Below are 20246 nucleotides of genomic sequence, written 5' to 3'. Positions count from 1 at the left end.
TATAATTATTTTACTTGGCACTTCTAGGCATCTATGTCATTTTGGTTCAATACAACTATACAAGACTTAGAAAGCAGAAATAATCAACTGAATGTGGTCACTTTCAACATGCAACACAAGGAGGAAATAAGGGAAGCAGATTGGTAGAAGAAGAGAGTAATTTGTGCTAGTTTTGACATGTAGTCTTCAGACAGAGCAATTCGGTCAGAACTCAGAAGCTTCTAACTCCTATCCTATGTTCCTAGAACAGGCAGAACGGCATCTTTCTGAAACCAAATGAGGCAGCGAATTCAGCAATGGTGTACCAGAGCAGCTCATCTCCTGCTATCTCTGCCTCCGCTGTTCGCTTTCTGCATGACACGGACACGGTATATTATATGAAATCCGCATTAAAAAATGAACGTTTGTTTAAACTCTGTCTGGTGATTCTTGCACACATGCAGTGGCACGAAGCTGCAATTAACAAGGAGGAAGCATCTCACATGATCATAGGTCAACTACCATAGGGGACACGAAATTCGTTGGTTTTGCTCACTGAAAAATCATTATCTGGCGTTTCTGTCATATATTTTCTTGTGAATTAATCATTCTTCTTCTCTGTTTTTTTTTTCAGTAGTGAGAAGAACAGCCAGATTTTACACTTCTTCAGATGAGATGTGAAGTTGTAAATCCAATGCAGTCACATTCCATGTCATTTTTCTGCGCTGTTCAGAAGCAAAGCATGTATTGTACTGAACATTCAATAAATTTAGTCTGCATTAACTAGTTCCAGAAAAATGAAATTCATATTTGATCATATTCCACGCCATTTTTCTGTGCTGTTCAGAAGCAAAGCATGTCTTGTTCTGAACATTCAATACATTTAGTCTGCATTAATTAGTTCCAGACAAATGAAACTCATAATTTCTCTGGTTAAGCTACTTTATTTTTTAAACCTTAACAATGCTTTGCTTCCTTTTGCGTCTACTTTTCTATCGAATCAAGAAATACCTCCTGCTCAAAAAGGAGATCAAGAAAATACTCAAGCCACAGCTCCCAAGAAAATTTCCCCCTCTCTGATCTACAACAAGTCCTTCTTTGTAAAAAACAAATACACGATCATCATCCATCTCAAGGTTTGCAAGTTGATATTAGTTCCATTTTCACCTTCCAAGAACCTGCCCCTGAAACCAAACTGTTAGAACAGAAACACAAGGTTTTACCTCCCTCTCACTGTAGTAGGCCTGGACACAGCTGTAGCTGCATGCTGATTGCTGAATCGAGTTGAGACTTCTCCTACCATCACATTCAGAGTTTGCATCCAAAATCCAGATGTCACTTGCTCAGTGCCTCTCCGAATTCAGAGCTCCGACCCAATTGATTCCTGGAAGCCACCAGCTCCCCCAATCATGTTTCTGGAGCCACCATCCACCAGCCATGAGACTGACAATTCTCTAGTTAGAAATCAAGATCCATAAAGAGTGGGTGCGTGCAGCATTTGCTCAACAGCACACTCTGCTGCTATTAATTAAATTATACTCCCTCTGTTTTTTAATAGATGATGCTGTTAACTTTTTCTCACATGTTTGACCATTCGTCTTATTAAAAATTTTATACAAATGTATAAGACATAAATCACACTTAAAGTGCTATGAGTGATAAAACAACTCATAACAAAATAAATTATAATTACGTAAAATTTTTGAATAAGACGAATGGTCAAACATGTGAGAAAAAAAAATTAAAGGCGTCATCTATTAAAAAACGGAGGTAGTATACTATATTGCTTTTGATTATTGAGCTAGTGAGCAAACTGAACTTGCAGAATCAGCACAGTGGCTCAGCCAAGCTCTATATAAGAAGCCCTCACTCGCATCGTCTTCTCCACATCAATCACCAGCTATCTCGATCGTGAGAGCTCCTCACAGCTTAGCATCTCTCTCTCTCTCTCTCTCTTTCTCTCTCTCTGAAGATGCCTCGCTTGCTGCTCTTCTGCTTGGTGTCGAGCCAGCTCGCCATGACCGCCGTGATGGGCCGGCCATTCCCTCTCTTCTACGGCGGCGGCGGCGGCGCGGCGGCGAGCATCGCAGATGCGCCTACTTCTTCTTCTTCTTCAGATGGTGGTGGTGGTGGTGGTCATCTACTGCATGTGTATTCTCTTCTCGAGTCGAGCTTCGCGGAGTCGCCGATGAGCTCGCACCACCGCAACCACAGCCCGTTCGACCGGAAGTTCGCCGGCGGCAAGGTGATACTGGGCGGCCTGGCGGCGGCCATCTTCGCCGCCGTCTTCTGCTACATCCGGATCACGAGGAGGAAGAAGATCGAGCCCAAATCTTGATTACTCTATCGCATCACGCCTCAAAAAAGAAAAAAAACAAACTCTTTAATTTTTTTCTTTTCTTACAGTGAGGAGACATGAACAAACGCATGTAACCCTCCTCATAGATTCGTTGCAAAACACTGTAAAGAATCCATTGCTGATGAAATAGGTGACAAATTTCCTCCTCTTTTTTCTTCTTGGATTAATTATGCATGTCTAGCACGCACACATGCATTCGGATAATCGGATGGCTGAGCTGTACGCTTTCCGAGGACATTGTTCTGGAGTTGGACGGCGAGAAAGCTAATCCGCGACCAGTTGGACGGTGGATCAGTTCATTGTGATAGCAGGGAGTTAATGCAGGCATGTGGCAGAAAAATGTTAGTAGCTTTTTGTACTCTAGAAAGCCCTAATTTCCAGCCAAACTACGGCTTTGCACCAAAAAGCCCCTCTTAAGCCGTTTTTCAGGATTAGGATCACTCTGTTTCACTAACCCAGCAGATAATTGCAGGCATCCCAAAAAGGGAGACTTCTTTTGAAGGATTAAAAGAAAAATGGGACTTGATCAATTATCTAACGTTGGTCGACTATGCAGGCATGAGGGCGCTTTTTTCAGTTTCACTTGCCCAGCAGATCACTCTCTCTTTTTAGTTGCACCAAATCTGTACTCCTAACTAAATGGAGATCTGCAGTTTCGTCCTTTTTGGGCCTTTTCTGTAAGAGTTTTTGAGGGAAACTTTTCTGTAAGAGTTATTGATGATTAATGAAGCTTCTATCCATGGCTTGGGAGTTGATAGTATTACTAATTACCGGCTGCTACATTGTTTTGCTTGTTTCCCTCTATATTCAATGAATGGGCAAGCTTCGCCTTTCGTTAAAAAAAAATGTTTTGCTTGTTGGTTTATCAGTCGCAACCAACATTTTAAATTTTGAAACTTAATTTAAAGTTGATTTTAAGCTTTTTCATCATAATTTATTCAAAAAACATTAGCTTTTGAATCACTAATAAGAGAGATCAAATTTTTACCCATATTTATTTTTGTTTCGTTTTTTTTTTCTACATCTTAATAGTAGAGATAAATTATCTCCTCCTAAGGCTGCTATATATAGAGTGGTAAGGTGAAATGTTTGAAGTTGCTTATACTCGAGAACATATCTATAAAGAGAGGACTTCATTCTATATCTGTGCCAATTTGTCTACTTCTGCAATGATTTTGAGGACAAACAGAAGAATGTGGGTGTTCTACATATCTTCTCACATCTCCTACTACCGCGGAAGGGATAAGAAACAGATCTGGTGATCTGCTAATAAACGTGTTGGTTAATAAAATGGCTATGCAATCTCTACTGAATAGCCCTAGGGCCTCATCGGATGGCATGAAGCTTTGCCTGATCAGCCAAATCTGCCATCAATTCAGCCAAAGAAAAACCATTGTTTGGCTTATTTTGCTGATATGGCTGGTGAAGGATTTTCTGTGTGCTGGTGGTATTGAGATTTTTAGTTTTTGTGTATGGTCACTAGAGAGTTCACATAATTAGCCACCACTGATGATCCAACTCCCTTGCGGGTCCTACTTGTTTGGCTGAAAAGCCTCAGCCCAAGCCTCAGCCAAACAAGCCATCCGTTGAGACCCCCATATTGTCAGAGACCATGACAAAGAAATGCTAAGGATGTGTTCTCCCCCATTCCTTCTCAAATTACATCCCTCTTTTTCCGCGCGCACGTTTTTCAAACTACTAAATGGTGTGTTTTTTTTGCAAAAGTTTTATATATGAAAGTTGCTTTTATAAATCGTATATTAATCATTTTTTTAAAAAAATTTAAGCTTACACTTAATTAATAACGCATTAATAGGCAACATCGTTTTCCATGCGGAGTGGAGTTCCCGAACACAGCCTAAGTCTATCGGGCCGGCCTAGCTAAAAGGCCTAAAATCCTAGCCTGATATTGCATTGGTTCTATTGATGGGCCTGGTCGGCCAGCTGACAAGTCGGCCTGCTTTCCAGGCTGCCGGCCCATTTCATCACTGCCTCACCGGTCAGCGGTAGGGATGAAAGTGATACGGATAATTTCCGAGTTCCATCCTGTTTTTTGGATGAGAATTGTTGCGGTCGGATTTTTTTTTTTGATATTTTCAGATTCGGATACGAATTCGGATAGTTTTTCTCGGATACGAATTCGAATACAGTACAGTAGCGATGGTATCCGTCGGAAATCGGATTCGGTCAGAAACTATCCGACCTTTTTTGCCGGATATCCGAATCAAAATAAACAGCAAAATTAAAATTAACAACATCGAAAAATGCTCGTCGCCGTCCGCCGCACGCCGTCGCCTCACGCCGCCGAGTTCCCGCCGTCGCCATCGCACATCGCACGCCGGATCCGCTCGTCGTTGTCCGCCGCACGTCGTCCACTCACGCCGCCGAGCCCCCTTCGTCGCCGTCGCCTCACGATGTCGGATCCGCGGCTTCAGGGCCGCCGACCTCGGATCCGGCCGCCCCAAGACCGGCATCGCCGTCCGCCGCACGCCGTCGCCATGACCCGGCCGCCCCGGCCGGTTCCGCTCGCCGCCGTCCGCCGCACGTCGTCGCCTCGCGCCGCCTCGCCCCCACCGTCGCCGTCCGCCGCACGCAACCCCGCCCCCGTCGTCGCCGTCGCCGTCCGCCGCACGCGGGCCCTGTCGCCGTCGCCGTCCGCCGCACGCCGTCCGTCGCCGTAGCCATCCGCCGCACGCGGTCGCTTGAGCCGGGAGGAAGGGTGGCGGCTGGCGGCTGGGAGGAGATTGGGAGGTGTGGGAGATTGGGAGGTAGAAACTAGGGTTAGGTTTATATATCCCTCCATCTAAATGGGCCAACGGGCCTAAGAATTAGCTATTAAGTCTATACGTCCTCCCTCAACTTCGAATTAAATTTTATGATACTAAATGCACTCATGTGAAAAAGTTATCAAAAACAAAGTTGTAGAATTTATTAAGATCTACCAATTTTATTTGGTTATTTCTTCATCTGAGTTTGATTGAATTATATAAATTTTGAATTTTAAAATATAAGAAATTCAAATAATTTTTCGGGTAGTAAATGTATTTCAAATGGAAAAATTGTCAACAACCAAGTTATACAACTCATCAAGATCAACAACCTTTGTTTGGGTCATTTTTCTATATGACTTTGTTTAAATAGTTAGAATTTGGATTTCAAAATATGACACCTTCAAACAACATTTTCAAATACTAAATGATTTCAACTAAAAAAGTCATCAACAACAAAGTTTTATAACTTATCAATATCTATAACTTTTATTTTAGTCATTTTTTCATCTGACAAAGCGATAGCAATATTGTTTACAAAATTACATATCTCGTATATGGTTTCATAAGATATAAGAGATATATGCAAATTTTATGAACAATGTTACTATCACTTGGTCGGATGAAGAAATGACTAAAATAAAAGTTTTAGCTCTTGATGAGTTTTACAACTTTTATATTCATAACTTTTTCAGTTGAAATTATTTACTACTTCAAAATATTATTTGAAGTTGCTATTTTTTGAAATTCAAAATTTTACTTGATAAAAACAAAGTCATAAGAAAATATGACCAAAATAATAACCAAAATAATAGTAGTAAGAACACAGTAACTTGATAGAACATGATTTTAAAACACAATAATAGCCTCGTAATGTCTTACTCTCGATTGAATTGTCTCCCTCGATCACAAAATCGGATATAACAAAATTATTAACACTAAAATTTGAAAATGTTGATATGTTCTATTAGAAAAAATAACGAGTTATATTTCTTCGTTGATTTGTGAAGGTCAGTTTGAAGGGCTTTTATGTTCCGATTAATATCCGTTACCATATTCGTTTCGATTCGTATTCGCTCCGTATTTGTATTCGATAATATTCGATTCCGTTTTCGTATCCGGGTTTTCGATTCCGAGAAAAAAAAATAAAAACGAATATGATAAAGCTAGTTTCCGACCGTATTCGATCCGTTTTCATCCTAGTCAGCGGTCAGAGCAGATATCAGATACTTGATGATTATATTTTTCTTCCTCGATCTTTGAATCAAATTCAGCCTTTTCTTTTCCGGGAAACCAAACAAAATTAGATTTATAATATCAAAAGGGAAATAAAATTAGGCTTACAATTTTTGTTCTATGGTAAATGCATATTACACCGGTGCCTTTTGCATTTGTTTTTGATAATTTTGTTTCTGATTTCAGCTATTCTTCTTCTTGCATCCCAAGAACGTGCTTCTATATGAATATAGGATGCTTCACCGTGACACTCACGCTAATGCAAAGTACTTCAGATTCGGCTTTTAATTAAAGAAGAATACACGAGCTTAATATATATACAGTCAATTCCTGGTTCACCAATCACCAGCGATGATGACTTCTTGATCTACGGTACGCCCAAATGCCCAATGTTTAACTGGACACATGGGTAAATATTTTTAATTAAGTTCACTTCTACTAGTATATTTATAAAATAAATAAACATTAATTTTATAAATTAATTTATAGAATTTAAAATCCGTATTTCCAGTATCATATTCATATGCTACTGGTATATTGCATTTGCATACTCTACGGTGTACGGAGCTGTGACTACAAAGATTTCTCTCGAAACCCCACGAACGCGACCACCGCCTCCCCTCCCCCTTCCCTCGACCGCCGTGACGCCGCCCGCGAATCGCGCGATGGTGACCGACGCCGCCGCGATGGCCGTCGTGAAGGCGGCGCGCCCGGCCTTCCGCGGCGCCCACGACGGGGTCGCCTTCGCCGCCAACGCCGCGTTCCTCGCCGCCGGCTACTCCCTCTGCGCCGTCGGCCCCGCCGCGCTCACCGACCCCCCGCCCTCAGGTGCGCGCGCGCTCCCTCGCTCCCGCCGCCCCTTCCGCCCTAGCCCTAGGGTTTCCTACTTTCCTTCCTCGTGTGTCGATTAGGTTTTTTTTGCACCTCCCAAGTTTAGAGTTCGCGCGTTTGGGTTTATGGAAATTGGAATACCCAGGTTGGTAGATGTCGATGTGCTACGAGTGGTACTCCGCTGTGTAGAATTAGGGCGTCGTGGTGTAAGGCCTGATTGAATTGGTAGCAATTCTAATGTGCGTGTGATTTTCTTCAGGATAACTTGTCACGGCGAGTTTAATGGGTTCCATGGATTGGATTTCTATAGATTCTAGTGGGTTTTGCATCAGTTCCTTGACTACAACTTAGCACTTACCTGGATCTGCTTATAGTACAGAAATTTTGGACTGGGAAATAGGAATCTCACTGAGTATCTCTGTTTGCTAATGGGTCTCCAAGTGTTTTGTGCATTTCTATGTATAGGATGGCTGTGGTATATACACATATTTAGATGTTCTGAAAACATTTCTCTCCCTTACTATTTCTCTTGTTCCACCATCCCCACTTATCCGATAATTAGTGGATAATGTGGATAGTATGCGTAAAATGCATAGTTTACATACACGTTTACCATAGTTACTCTCTTCTGTATGTTCGTCAGAAAATATAGCAGCTAGTTTAATCGAAGCATTAACTGAGATAAAATTAATACATATATGCAGGTGATTGAAATTTCTTTACCAATACTGCAATCTCAATGTGCGTTTATGTCCACCATAATGTATTTGGTTCCTTTGTTTAAATTCCAAATTCTTGCACTGAAGATTAGGGGTCAGACTGAAGATTTTAGTTCTGTGCTACAGCTTGCAGAGTAGGGGTTAGATAACCAAGGTGTGAAATATTTGGAAGCAAATGCTTTATCATAAATATGGTTTTGTGTATTTGACTCATAATTCTTAAATTCCGAATAATTTTAAGTCTTAGTCAGTCTTCACTAGTTAAATCTTGTTATGTGGTCAGAGAGATGTGACTTTAAGCAAACATCTTACCACCTGCTTGCATTTCATGGTTATGCTCAGTAATTCTCCTGAGTTCTTAGTCTTATAGTAAGTTTTGTATTGTACCTATAACTTTAGGTGAAGAGGAGGTGGGGATTGATGGTTGGAACAGCATGGATAATTGTTATGCATTTTTGTACATCAAGGAGGAGAGGGGCAAGAAGAAACGGGTATTGGTAAAATGTCTGGTGATCGGTGATGTCCTTGCCATTGATGTCCTGGATCTTGAGTCACAGAATAAAGGCCCTTATAATATCCAGATCAAGTATGTTTCAAAGCTGCACCTTCTTGCTTTGTTTTGTACCATACTTATGTTTCTGGTGCGATTTAAGTATGTAAAGAAGCAGAAGCAGTAATCTATTTCCTCCGTCCCAAAATATAAGAATTTCTAGCATTTGAAATTTGTCCCCAAATATAAGGACTTCTAGATATTATTTTGCCCAGCAACCACCCCTCATTTAGTTTTCATCACATCTTATCCCCAACGAGCCCTCATATGATAAGGGGCATCATAATCTTTTCCCTTCATCCTTAGTCTCTCCAAAAAATCCTGAAGTCCTTATATTTTGGGACGGATGGAGTGCAAATAAGTGTAGAACCATTATATGGTTATTAGCAACGAACACTGTCTCGTAATCTCGTATTATGCAGATGCATTATTTTGTTCACTCTGCGATTTGCCAGTTCCATTAAACTGTTCCTTTCTCATCTTGAAGGTTCTGGCTTATTTTTGGGTATCTTACTTTTGTTTCTTGTGTGCAGTGTGAAGGATTTCTTCTCCGAGGAGCAGCCAAAGAACTATGGGAACATGTACAAAAACTTTGCAGGCTTAATTGAGACCATGAACTCAAATGCATTGAGCAAATTGGATGAGAAGGATGCTGGTGCTGCCAAGAACCCTGAGGTTGAGACTAGCTCATCAATACACAGGTAATTGATAATTTTCTATGCTTCCTTTTTGGCAATACTCCCTCTTCTCCAAAACACATGTGTGTGCACGCGCGTGCATATTTTGTTCACGTACATTGGACTAGACGCTACTGTATTGCTTTGGACCTTTGGTCTTAAAACAATAAAATGGGAAACTGGTAATGATATTTCACATCATTAATATAAAATTATGTTATAATCTGAATATTCTTCTAATCTTAGCTGCCTGCTAGTTTAGGAAAATGCTAGTGAAATGTGTCATTGAAAGCTGAAGCTTCTCAAGGGATAAAATAACTTTTAATTAAGTGCCTTAACTGGTTGTCTCCAAGATTTTTTTTTCTAACATAAGGCACTTGTGTTCCAGATCTGAAAATCCAGGCCTGAGAACTACTGAACCTGGGTATGACCTCAAGACATTTGTATTTCTCCTTTTGCTTTTATATGTGCACATTCTTCATTATTCAGCCCGCCCTTTTTGCTTCTCTCTACATTGTTACAACTGTTATCAAACTTTACTATATTGTTCCTGCTTTTCCCACAGTTATTAATGGTATTTATACACGGATTAAATTCTGAAAACCATTGGCATATAGATAGAAATGAAGAGCCACAGTAATTCCTTTGCCTTTCTGGAATAGATTGCTAAATTGACCACCAGCAGTGTGATTCCTTTTTTAAGTTGCCACTAGCTGTATTATTTTCTCAAACTATTTTGGACAAGTTAACAACACAATGCTACATTATGTCAGTTAAGATTACAGATATATGAATGTTTGGACCTATTGTGAGCAGAATGCATTTTTAAGGTAGCCATGATTATGACAGATGTATCTGTTATTATTACCAAAATTATCTTAATCCATTGCCTTCTCATGTACCATCAAATTTTAATGTAGTCAATTCTAAGGTCATGTTGCCATTTTATGTCTTGTATTTCTTTCCTTGGTCATTTCTGTGATGCTTGTCTACGCAAATAATGAAAATAACATGAAAATATATGTTTGTAAATATTTAAATAAGGTGTGTGGTGTGCCTATTTTAGCACTGAACCAACATGTTGAGGCCCATATAGTGGTAGTAATGTGTACTCTGCAATTTTTCTCGCCCAAAATATCACAATTATAAGCTTATTTTCTAGGTTTCATTGAATGAATCATTGTTGGTTCTTTATATGAACTTGTCTCTTTTGCCGGGTCGGCGGAAGAATGCTGACCAAATTTCATTAAGATTGGGAGTATAATACATATATCCCGACATTAAACTGTCGAGTCAAGGCAAAAGCTTTGAAACAAAGCGAGAAAAAGCAAAGGGGAAAACTATTTACAGAAGCAGCAACTCAAAGGTCTACTCCTCACTAAACTGAAAAATACTGGCAGCTCTCCAGACCATCACATCTTCTTTAATGTCTGCAACCAGCGACTCCACAGTTTTCTCCTTTTGATCGAAGACTCGAGCATTTCGTTCTTTCCAAATCCGCCAGCAAACCAACATGAAGGAGTCAATATATGTTTATATGAACTTGTCTCTTCAGTGCATTACATTGACTGAACAAGTTGTGTTTTTGTTGAAAGTCAACTAAACATAAGCCAGAGCTGAGTAATTATTGATGGAATTTTTTGATTCATCATTAACCTACTGATATATATGCACTGATATGCCATGAACATCGAAGTTCATCATAGCATTAAAGAGATGTAAAAAAAAATGTACATATGCACTTAATAATTGTATTGCTATGTGTGTGCAAATTTAGTAAAGAGAGTAATTAGAGTGGTTTCATGATAGTTAATTAGTTGTTCTTTCTTGTGAATTCTGTTGTTACAGCTTGGTTTATCCTCCAATAGCTCCACTTGGTCATGATGATGCCTTCCCTGGCCCTGGCGCAGGCTTCTATCCTCATAGGTTTGTTTACGATTATGTAAAATATCAATGAAGCATATGCTAACATAATTAATAGTTTCTGTTTTTGTTTGCAGTGGTATTGGTGGGGGTGGCAGCATGCATGTTGGTAATATGACACCCACAGAACACACCCTAGAATCTTTCTGTTTTATCTTTGTGCATCTCGGCAGTCTGATTTACATTTGTTTCATACAACAGGTCCAAACGATCCACGCTTCTTTCCTTCTAATCCCTTCCCTGTGCCCTTTGGTGGCCCTGGGTAATCCACTTTATCTTCCACTTTGTCATTTCATTACCCATGCTGTCCTTTTTATTCTGTTATAAATGGACTTAATATTTGAAAATAGGAGTGTTCCACCAGGTGGTCGTTATGATCCAATTGGTCCACCAGATGTTCCAGGATTTGAACCTTCTCGCTTTGTGAGGTAAGATAGTTCAGCAACGTTTTTCATACAATTATTCTTAGCTTATCTCTGATTTCCAAGATCACCGACTACTGTACTCAACTCAGTTTTTAAAACCCATGACCAACAGATCAAACCGTAAACCTTCAGACACTGTCTCAGCTGCAGTTGTAACAATAGTTTTTTATTAACATAATGATATTAGATTAGTGATATCCTACATATTTTTATGTTCCTTTTGCATCGCAAAAGCTCTAAAACAGTGCATTTGCATCTAGTTAAAACTGTCAATGCTTACAGGCAATTCTATTTTAATTGGGAGATACTCTCTGACGCTCTGATCAACGGGCAATGCTAACCTATGAATTTCTTTTCACACAGGCGTCCGAGGCCTCCAGCTGGGACTACTCACCCAGACCTTGAGTTCTTCCAGCCGGGGCCGCACGGGCCCTTCTGAGATTCAGAGGCCCACCTCCTCCCCACCGTTTCTGAATAACCCTGCCTTGCTTCTCATGCTGATCCAAAGAGCAGTTTGTGAGATAGAACTGCTACAATTGCGAATAGCCGTACCAGACTCTGCCTGTAAAAAATTGGATGCGAACTCCTGTATCTGTCCTCAGTTGCAGTTTACCATATACTAGTAGTAGTATGCTATTGTATCAACCTATCTTTGTCACCCTTGCACACCTGTACTAATAGTGACCTGTGGGGTGGATTGCTGATGAAATGCAAACCCTCCTGTGGAAAAAAAAAGCTTCTCCTGTCGTCTCTCGCAGGTGCATCTTCAGCAATCAGCTGCTGGAATATACCAGCATCCTGTGGTGCCATCCAGGTTGGTGGTGTTAAATAATGTGGCTTGAGAAAGTAATGCACAGAGATTAGTGGCACAAACAGGCCAAAGTGATGGCATTAGTTTTTGTTCGGGTCAGGCCCTGGTCTGGGGTCTGCTCCGGTGGTTTTTTGCGGGAGGATGTTCTTTTGCTGCCCCAGGGTTTCCTCATCCTGACCCAGGGTCTTTTCGCTCTTTTTTTTTTCTCCCTTTGGTCTCGTCCTGTTGCGTTGTTGTGTGATGCCATGATTGTTCTCGCCTCCTCACCCCTGCACTGGTGCTCTCCTGGGCTCACACTCGCCCTGCCTTTTTGGTTTCCCAGTTTAATGTGTCGTAATAGTACAACTAATCACAAGCTTTCCGCGTGTAAACCCTTTGCTTTGGTCTGGTTTTTTTTTTTTTTTTTTTTTTTTTGCTTTGTGCTTGGGTCACACAAACCAGGCTACCTCTGCCACTAACACTGCCATGGCATGAGGCACGACACGAGCCCCATGCACACAGCCAGTGCTTGTGCTGCAGCCTGAATCATTGTACCCTTCTCTTTTTGGCATTCCTATGTTGGGAGAGGCTTTCGAGTTTCAAGGACTTGCTGCTGCTGCCGCCGCCTCAGGCTGGCTTGGTCCAGGGTCGCTTGCCATCATGGCCGCTGCGCCGTCAGCGGCGGACAGAATTATTTAGTGCGTGCCTGCAGAGTAGGCATGCCATTAGGATGCCGTATTAAAACGAGGTTTGCGATGGGGGTTAAGCACTTAGCAGCCTATCACCGCCTGCTGAACTGTATGTAGTGTACCTCTTTTTGGAGATGCTAAGACATACTTTTTTTAAGATGTGCAACAACACTATAGGGCGACTGCAAATGTGGAAAGCTTGTTTTGGACCAAGAATGGTTGAGGTATTGAGGAGAGCTTGGGTTGCCCCCAACCCCAAGCTTAGGCATTGTCATCTTGAATTTGCTCCGGTCAATCAACCTGTTGTTAGGATTAAAATTTAGCTTATTTAGTTGAATTAAAGTGATTCAGCTTGTACCCATGGGTCCAACCGGTTCGATTCCGTTAGTGTTTATACCTTTTTTACTGGGGCATCAGGTTTGATGTGGCAACAGAAATCTCTCATTCGTGTGATCGAGTTCTACACTCCATGGCCAAAAGACTCACTTTTCCATCGCAAAAACAGGCCCCGGCAAATGAATCACCGAAAGTGAAACAGATCCGGGCGAAAAATCGCAAGTGCGTAACTTGTCAAACAAGTGACCCATGCAATCGCTTGTCCACTAATTTTTTCTCTCCTCTCACCTCCATCCACATGATGACATCAACACGAACTAGCGATATTTTCTCAAAACCAATCGAAGTGACCCGTATTTAAAAAAAGCCAGGAAGAACAAAACGGGTACAGAGTAGGAGACAGCAGCAACGAAACAGCGAGAGAGAGAGATAGAGCACGTCTCTTTCGATCGCCTTATCATGTCGTCAATTCCATACGCATCGTAGATTGATTTATATTAGCTGGTTTCTCGTTGGCTGGATGGAGTCTTGAAGACGTTGATGAGCCTTTTCCCACTTAGGGTCCCTTTTGAATCACAGGTAGAAAAAACAGAGGAATAGGAAAATTATATGATTCTGACAGGAATTGAAGTGTAAAACAGAGAATTGCAGAACACAGGAAAAACATAGGAATGGTCGTTTGATTGGAGCGCAGGAAAAATGCAGGAATCAGATGAGAGAGATAGACTCAAAGGAAATTTTCCAAGAGGTTGAAGCTCTTACTAAATTTCCTCTAAAATCCACGTGCAATGTGTCATTCCATAGGAATTTCATAGGATTTGGAAAGCTTCAATCCTTTGAATCAAAGGGCTAAATAGAAAAATTTCCTATAGGATTTGAATACTATGAAATTCCTATATAAATCCTTTGATTCAAAGGGACCCTTAAGAGAGCAAATAATTTATTTTATCATGGATATAGATTGGAAAGACAGATGGAAAGATACTCATTGAGACTTGCACACCACATAAACAGATACTCCTACATGGAATGGAAGGAGATATAGGCCAAATAGTGATTATTATTATATTCTGTGCTAGCTCTACTATGAGCCTGTGACCCAGCCTAGTTGAAGAATAATTGAAGGGAGTAGCATATGGTATTGAAGGGAGTAGCATATGGTATTGTATGATTGTATATGTACTACTAATCTAATCATCTTAGGCAGGAGAAGAAGCATTCAACCACCAGCCAGCCAGCCAGCCAAACACAAACAAGCTCACATGCAGTGCAGGGAAGGCAATGCAAGCCTGTGTGCTGTACCCAGCTCACTCACTGCTGAGCTGGCACACACACATACATACACCAACACATACAGTACATACCAAAGAAAATTCCCTTCTCAAGAATCTCAAAAAAACCAGCCCCAATTGGCTTCTCACCCCACCTTTTCCTTGTTCTTTTCTTGCTTGTAACACATCACTGACAAACTTAATATCACACAGGTGCATGGACTAGAGAGAGAGGAAGAGAGAGAGAGAGAGGAGGCAAAAAAGGTAAAGAGAAAAAAAAACAGGTTGCAAAAGTACCCACATCTCCCTTAAGTAGATACACCCAAACCCTCTGCAGGCAGTAGCAGTTGTTGTTTGCAGCATCAGCAGCAATCTCACCACAGGATTTTTACACAAGGGGAAAACTGGCTCAGCCAATTGTCTCTGTCTTCTTGTCTGGATCTCACCCTCATTACATTTCCTTGTTTTAACTCCTCTCTTCACCTCTGGTCCTGGTGGTTTTCTGCTCCTGATGATGCCTCTCCCATGAACCTCAGGCCAGGAACATCTGCAATTCCACAGGAAAAAGAAGCAGCTTTTTTCAGTCCATGTGTTTATCAGTTATAGTTGCAGACATTTGGCTGCAGCAGTAATGGAGATTTAAAGCACTGTGCAAGTGTCCATGGAGGGAGTGAGTAACTACCAGTCTACCGTGGCTTTAGCTCAAGAAACAGTGAAATACAGTAGGAGTAGAAAGGAAAGGGAGGAAAGATTTCTCTTTTCTTCTTCTTTTAGGGGTGACTGTTTAAGGTTCACATCAATCATGTGAAGTATAGCAATTTGGGGAAACAAAGAGAGCCCTTGACAGTTACAACATCCTTGGTTCTATCCTTTCCTATCTACGGAGATGTGTTCTTCAAGTGTATGTAGGTAGTAGCTTCATCAGCTTTCCACCCTCTGATGGAGGCAGAGGTGAAAGAAGAAGGGTGAGAAAGAGACAGCAACAGCCATAGGCCAGAGAAGGACAGATGAGAAGACGAGACACACATTCTAACATGGGAAAGATAACAATCTGCAAAGGAGAGGGACATCGAAAAGCAACTAACCTGCCTGTGACAAACGGGAAAAGGTTTAAGGAAGGAAATTTGGCGTGTGATTTGATTCCTAAAGGAGATGGATCGATAGAATTGAGCATGCATCAGCCAAAAATCTTTGCTTGGAAAGCAAAGAAGAGTAGGAGTGCAAGCATCTAATGCTTACTCTTCCCCTCTCCACTTGTAACACTAGACTGACAACTTGCCTGCCTAACACATCATTGCAGAAATCAAATTATGATTAAGCTCCTAATCTAAACTTCTTCTCATATATCTATGTGAACCAATTGATCTGACCAAGAACAGAAACGATAGCTCTTGCCCTGAATCCACCGACACCGGATCCAGTCAATTATGCCAACATAGCTTGTCTAGTGAGCTATAATCCGCATCATAAAAGAATTGATTCAAACACTTAAGGGGCAAGAAAAGAAGAATCATGCAGAAGTCTCGGTACTAAATATATACTGCAGGAATATGTTTTTTTTTTCTTTTGTGTGTAATAAATGTCCCCTTAGTGCTCAGAAATCCACTGCCAAAGATCAGCTTTGATTTCCGAACACCAGATGAACCAATTTCCTGCGGAGTTAATGCCCCCAAATTCAGTTCTAACTGATGCCATTAATCACCCCCTCCAAGAATTACTCCTCCACAAGCTTCCAACTCCAAGAAGCCATAAAAATTCCAACTTTCCAGCTCTGCCACAAACTAAAGAACGTCCTGCTTGCCAACTTGTAACCGGCGTCCACTGATCCAAGACGATTGCGCAGTCGAAACCGAAGTCAAGAGATTAAATAACTCCACGCTAATTAATAATCAATCAATAAAACCCATGTTAGCCTTCTAACAAAGCTCTCGGAATCCAATGTTTGGAGGACCGCATCTCATCGAATTCGCGCCGATTTGGGATCGAATCGGCGAATCGCGGAAGCGATATGAAGTTCAAGCGAGAGATTGGGAAGGGCGAATTCGATCAAAACCCCCCTCACCGAGAGACGGAATCTTGTTCGAATTCCAGCGATTAGATGTCGAGACAAACGCCAGGGAAGAAGGTGAAACTACCAACCTACCAACCAACCAAAGAGGAGAGAGAGAGGAAAGACGAAGAGGAGAGGATCCTAACAAATCAAGAAACCATTCGAACAAATCTGAGGGCATCTCGAGGAGGAGGGAGGAGATGGGGGAATGAATGAATGAATGAATAGCGGCAATCTCACCTTGCCTGTCCTTCCACCTGGCGGCGTCGGCGGCGTCCGTGCCGGCGGAGGCGGAGGGCTTGCAGTCGGGTGGCTCCTCGAAGAGCGACCTGGAGAGCCGCTTGTGGGCGTAGCCGATGTCGAAGAGGATGACGCCGGAGCCCGGGTCGGCGACGACGATGCCCTTGACGGGGAGCCACACGAAGAGCTCCTCCTGGGACAGGCCCTCCACGCCGCGGAGCGCGCCGAAGCTGAGGTTGCCCCGCACCACGGTGTCGAAGAAGGCCAGGTCGCCGTCGTCGTACTTGGCGTAGCACGGCGCCGACAGCCGCGCCTCCAGCAGCCCGTTCGCCTCGTCGAGGCTGTACGACTCCACCCCTCGCGGCAGCAGCCCCCCCGGCAGCCCGTGCGTCCGCAGGAGCTCGTGTATCGTGTCGGCCGCCGCCGCGCCACCACCGCCACCCACGGCCGTTCTTGGCGCCGCGCGGGATCGAGCGAGCGGCAGCGCGCAGGCGGCGAGGAGGAGGAGGAGGAGGACGGCGAGAGGCCGTTGCGTGGCCATGGGAGTGGCGCGGCGGCGGCGGGGATGGGGTGGGGGTGGGGGGGGGGGGGAGGAGGGGGAGGAGGAGGAGGAAGAGGGAAGGTTTTTAAGGGAGAAGGAGAGGAGGGGGGATCGAAGGTTAGGAGGAGGAGGAGGAGGAAACAAAACCGGAAGGGGGTTAAAATAAAAAAGAAGGTGATCGGGGGGAGACCGGGAGAGGAGAAAAATGGGTTTCGTTCGGCTGATTTTTGCTGGAGTTTGTTTATGAGGGATGTGTTGGAATGACAGCTTTGCCCTTGGCTAACCAATACTAGTACATAATTATGGGGAATTTTACTTTAGAGGAATTTCCTTTATTATTATTATTATTATTATTATTATTATTGATAGATTACACACGAGTACTATTGACAAGTAATTTACAAATATGACGGAAAATAAGGTGTGTCGTTAAATAAATTATATGTTAGTCAAAGCCTTAAAATTTGAGCCGTTTATATTCTGCTAGAAGTCAAACAAGTACACGCCATCGAACCGTTGAGTAAACCATGACATTTAGTACATATAAAATTTTTTATTGGTTTGTCTCTTAATATTGTTTTTTGTCTCCAACGGAGTAGATGACTCCGCCTCCCAAGTGAGACGTAGGTGCATCGATGACCTTGCGCTCTAGTACACCGTTGCCCAGAGCGACTCCGCCTGTCTCTCAGCTCTTAGGTGAACAATCTTAGTGAACTAGGGAATACTTGAGACCCTCTCTTCCCCCCCCCCACACCCCCTGTAAATATCCTTAAACTTGTAATTGTACGCCTATATATTATCAATAAATGTTCAGGCTGGTGTTAATCACCTAGTGTAGTTTCCTTCAAAAAATATTGTTTTTGTTCAGACAACTTTTACTTTTTTTTCCTAGAATCAATTGTTTGTTGGTTTCGACCAAGTCAATCAACCGTTACTCCATTAGGCATGGTATTTTCCTATATGATAAACCATATTTCCGTTCGTCTGATTGTTGATAAACGATGATATTGCCATGCTTGGTGTATCGTTATGCTTTGTTTGTGCATTGCGTGTATGACTTTTTAACACCCAATTGGATTCTAAGATCACTAGTTTTGTCGGTTTCAACTATGTGACAAAACTAGAAGCATAGCTCATACATAACCATAGAATCTATCATAACAGTATAGAATATACTATGGACTAAAAAAATGAGGACTTGGAACATAAGAGCAAGTGTATTTAGTGAGCGAGTAGAACCATTCATTTCTCATGTGTCAAGTTTTTCTTTAATCGAGTGAGCCCCTATAAAGCTTGATTTCAATTTTACTCAACGGATGGAAGGGGCGTTCCAATGCCTACAACAACATAAGAAGTTGTATAGAAGCCTTTTGCATGATTGGGAGTTTTGAGCAACATGATATGGTATAGATTATGTGAATTTGTTGTAGATTGAAATTTATGATGTTTGTATTGTACATAGTATGGCAACTTCCTACTTGTATTCGAGGATCATCACCCTACCAGTTTCAACTATGTGATAAGCTATAAACATAGCTCGCATACATACATATTTAGAACTCCTTTTCAAACTATAATGGAAAAAAAAGTTCCCAACAAGACACACTGAAGTGCATTCCATGTATATGTCCACCTCAAGTAGGGATCATTGTGATCTTATTGTGATGTCTTCGCGATTATTCTAGAGAGCATTAGATATGCTTTGCCTCTATTATGAAAACAGTTTAGGTGGATATTTAATTGGTAAGGTAGGATTCCATGGAACAATGTCAAATTTGATACGATGGTAGCTAAAATGCATGCCTTATATTAGTAACTATCAAGGTTCTTTTATGTAGTAGGTTGCAAGTATTACCTAAGTTGAATGAGACACTATTTTGGTTGTTCTAGAACATGCTACTGATTTGTGCATGTTAAAATTTACTTGCCTGGACTTATTCCCTGAAAAGATTTTTAATGTACCCATTACATTTTGATAGTGACAAAAAAGTTGTGGCAATAATACCTCCTAGCTTTCAAGCTTGTTTGTGCTAGAAAAAAGATCAGGCAAATCTCCTGTAATCAAGGTAATTTGTTGCATCTAATCATGCCATGATGGGGTTGCAAGGATGTTTATCTTACAAGACTAGCAATGAAATACATCGTACATTTTCTTTTCTGTGGTTACCATTGTATCACCCAAAGTTTATGTACATCATTTTCGTGTATGTGAAATTGTTTGCGAAGTTACAAATGTCCATCACTCAAGTGGTAATTGCACTAGAAAAGCAAGCAGCAACCAGCTACAGCGATGTGTCAATGACAATAAACTTCAAGCTGAACAACTTGCCGGATTTCATTATGTCCATTTCATCACTTACATGTTAAATATTGTATAAATGCCTGCCACTATTTCTTGAAAAGTTTAATACTTTCTCCCTTAGAAAAAAGGCTAATAATTGTATGTATTCATCATATTATAAATAATTAAAACTAGAGATTTTAGACGTGTGCATTTTAAACGCCTCTTGGCAGGACACATTACACTATTCAATAATTAGTGTATTAATTGGTTCAATATGCCAATGACATATATACGGGACACCTGATAATTTTCGCTCTAGATTTGTCATTGGTTCATGGCACATATTCCACAAAGCAAATAAACTGATAGTCTTTTACCAAGTTCATATGAAATTCGATGGTCAAAATAGTTAACAATGCAGAGAAGGGCATAAAAGGCTAGGAGTAACAATTTCTTGAAAGATCAAAAACTAAACATCTAAAACAACAACCAAAAAAAACCCATCACAATAATAAAACTCCAAGACACAAACACATGCTGCCATGGTTCCTCCAAGACACAAACACATGCTGCCATGG

At 41.5% G+C, this 20246-nt stretch overlaps 3 protein-coding genes across 5 annotated transcripts; 2 read left to right on the top strand and 1 right to left on the bottom strand.

Moving 5' to 3' along the window:
- Positions 1-1865: 1865 nt before the first annotated feature.
- Positions 1866-2501, top strand: LOC4343536 (uncharacterized). The gene has a single exon (XM_015790822.3). It carries the CDS (start codon positions 1952-1954, stop codon positions 2315-2317), a length of 366 nt encoding a protein of 121 aa, XP_015646308.1. The 5' UTR covers positions 1866-1951; the 3' UTR covers positions 2318-2501.
- Positions 2502-6911: 4410 nt separating this feature from the next.
- LOC4343535 (probable proteasome inhibitor) lies at positions 6912-12240 on the top strand. 3 transcript variants are annotated; one of them, XR_001547163.3, is made up of 9 exons: positions 6912-7170; positions 8292-8478; positions 8976-9143; positions 9508-9543; positions 10968-11045; positions 11120-11151; positions 11244-11304; positions 11407-11470; positions 11831-12240. XR_001547163.3 is itself a non-coding variant. In XM_015789240.2 (9 exons), the coding sequence occupies exons 1-9, from the start codon at positions 7008-7010 to the stop codon at positions 11904-11906; spliced, it is 879 nt and encodes a 292-aa protein (XP_015644726.1). In that variant the 5' UTR covers positions 6912-7007; the 3' UTR covers positions 11907-12240. The 3 variants fall into 3 exon arrangements, 2 of the variants coding, with proteins under 2 accessions (XP_015644726.1, XP_015644727.1); XM_015789240.2 differs by having other exon boundaries at positions 11393-11470; XM_015789241.3 differs by lacking the exon at positions 9508-9543 and having other exon boundaries at positions 11393-11470.
- Positions 12241-14643: 2403 nt separating this feature from the next.
- Positions 14644-17592, bottom strand: LOC4343534 (uncharacterized). The gene is made up of 2 exons (XM_015792159.3): positions 16844-17592; positions 14644-15100 (listed from the first exon to the last, which is right to left on the bottom strand). Exons 1-2 carry the CDS (start codon positions 17382-17384, stop codon positions 15033-15035), a joined length of 609 nt encoding a protein of 202 aa, XP_015647645.1. The 5' UTR covers positions 17385-17592; the 3' UTR covers positions 14644-15032.
- Between the last annotated feature and the right edge of the window lie 2654 nt (positions 17593-20246).

This window comes from Oryza sativa, chromosome 7, assembly GCF_034140825.1.
Source record: "Oryza sativa Japonica Group chromosome 7, ASM3414082v1".
Taxonomy (NCBI): Eukaryota; Viridiplantae; Streptophyta; class Magnoliopsida; order Poales; family Poaceae; genus Oryza; species Oryza sativa.
This window is presented reverse-complemented; position numbering and strand designations above follow the sequence as displayed.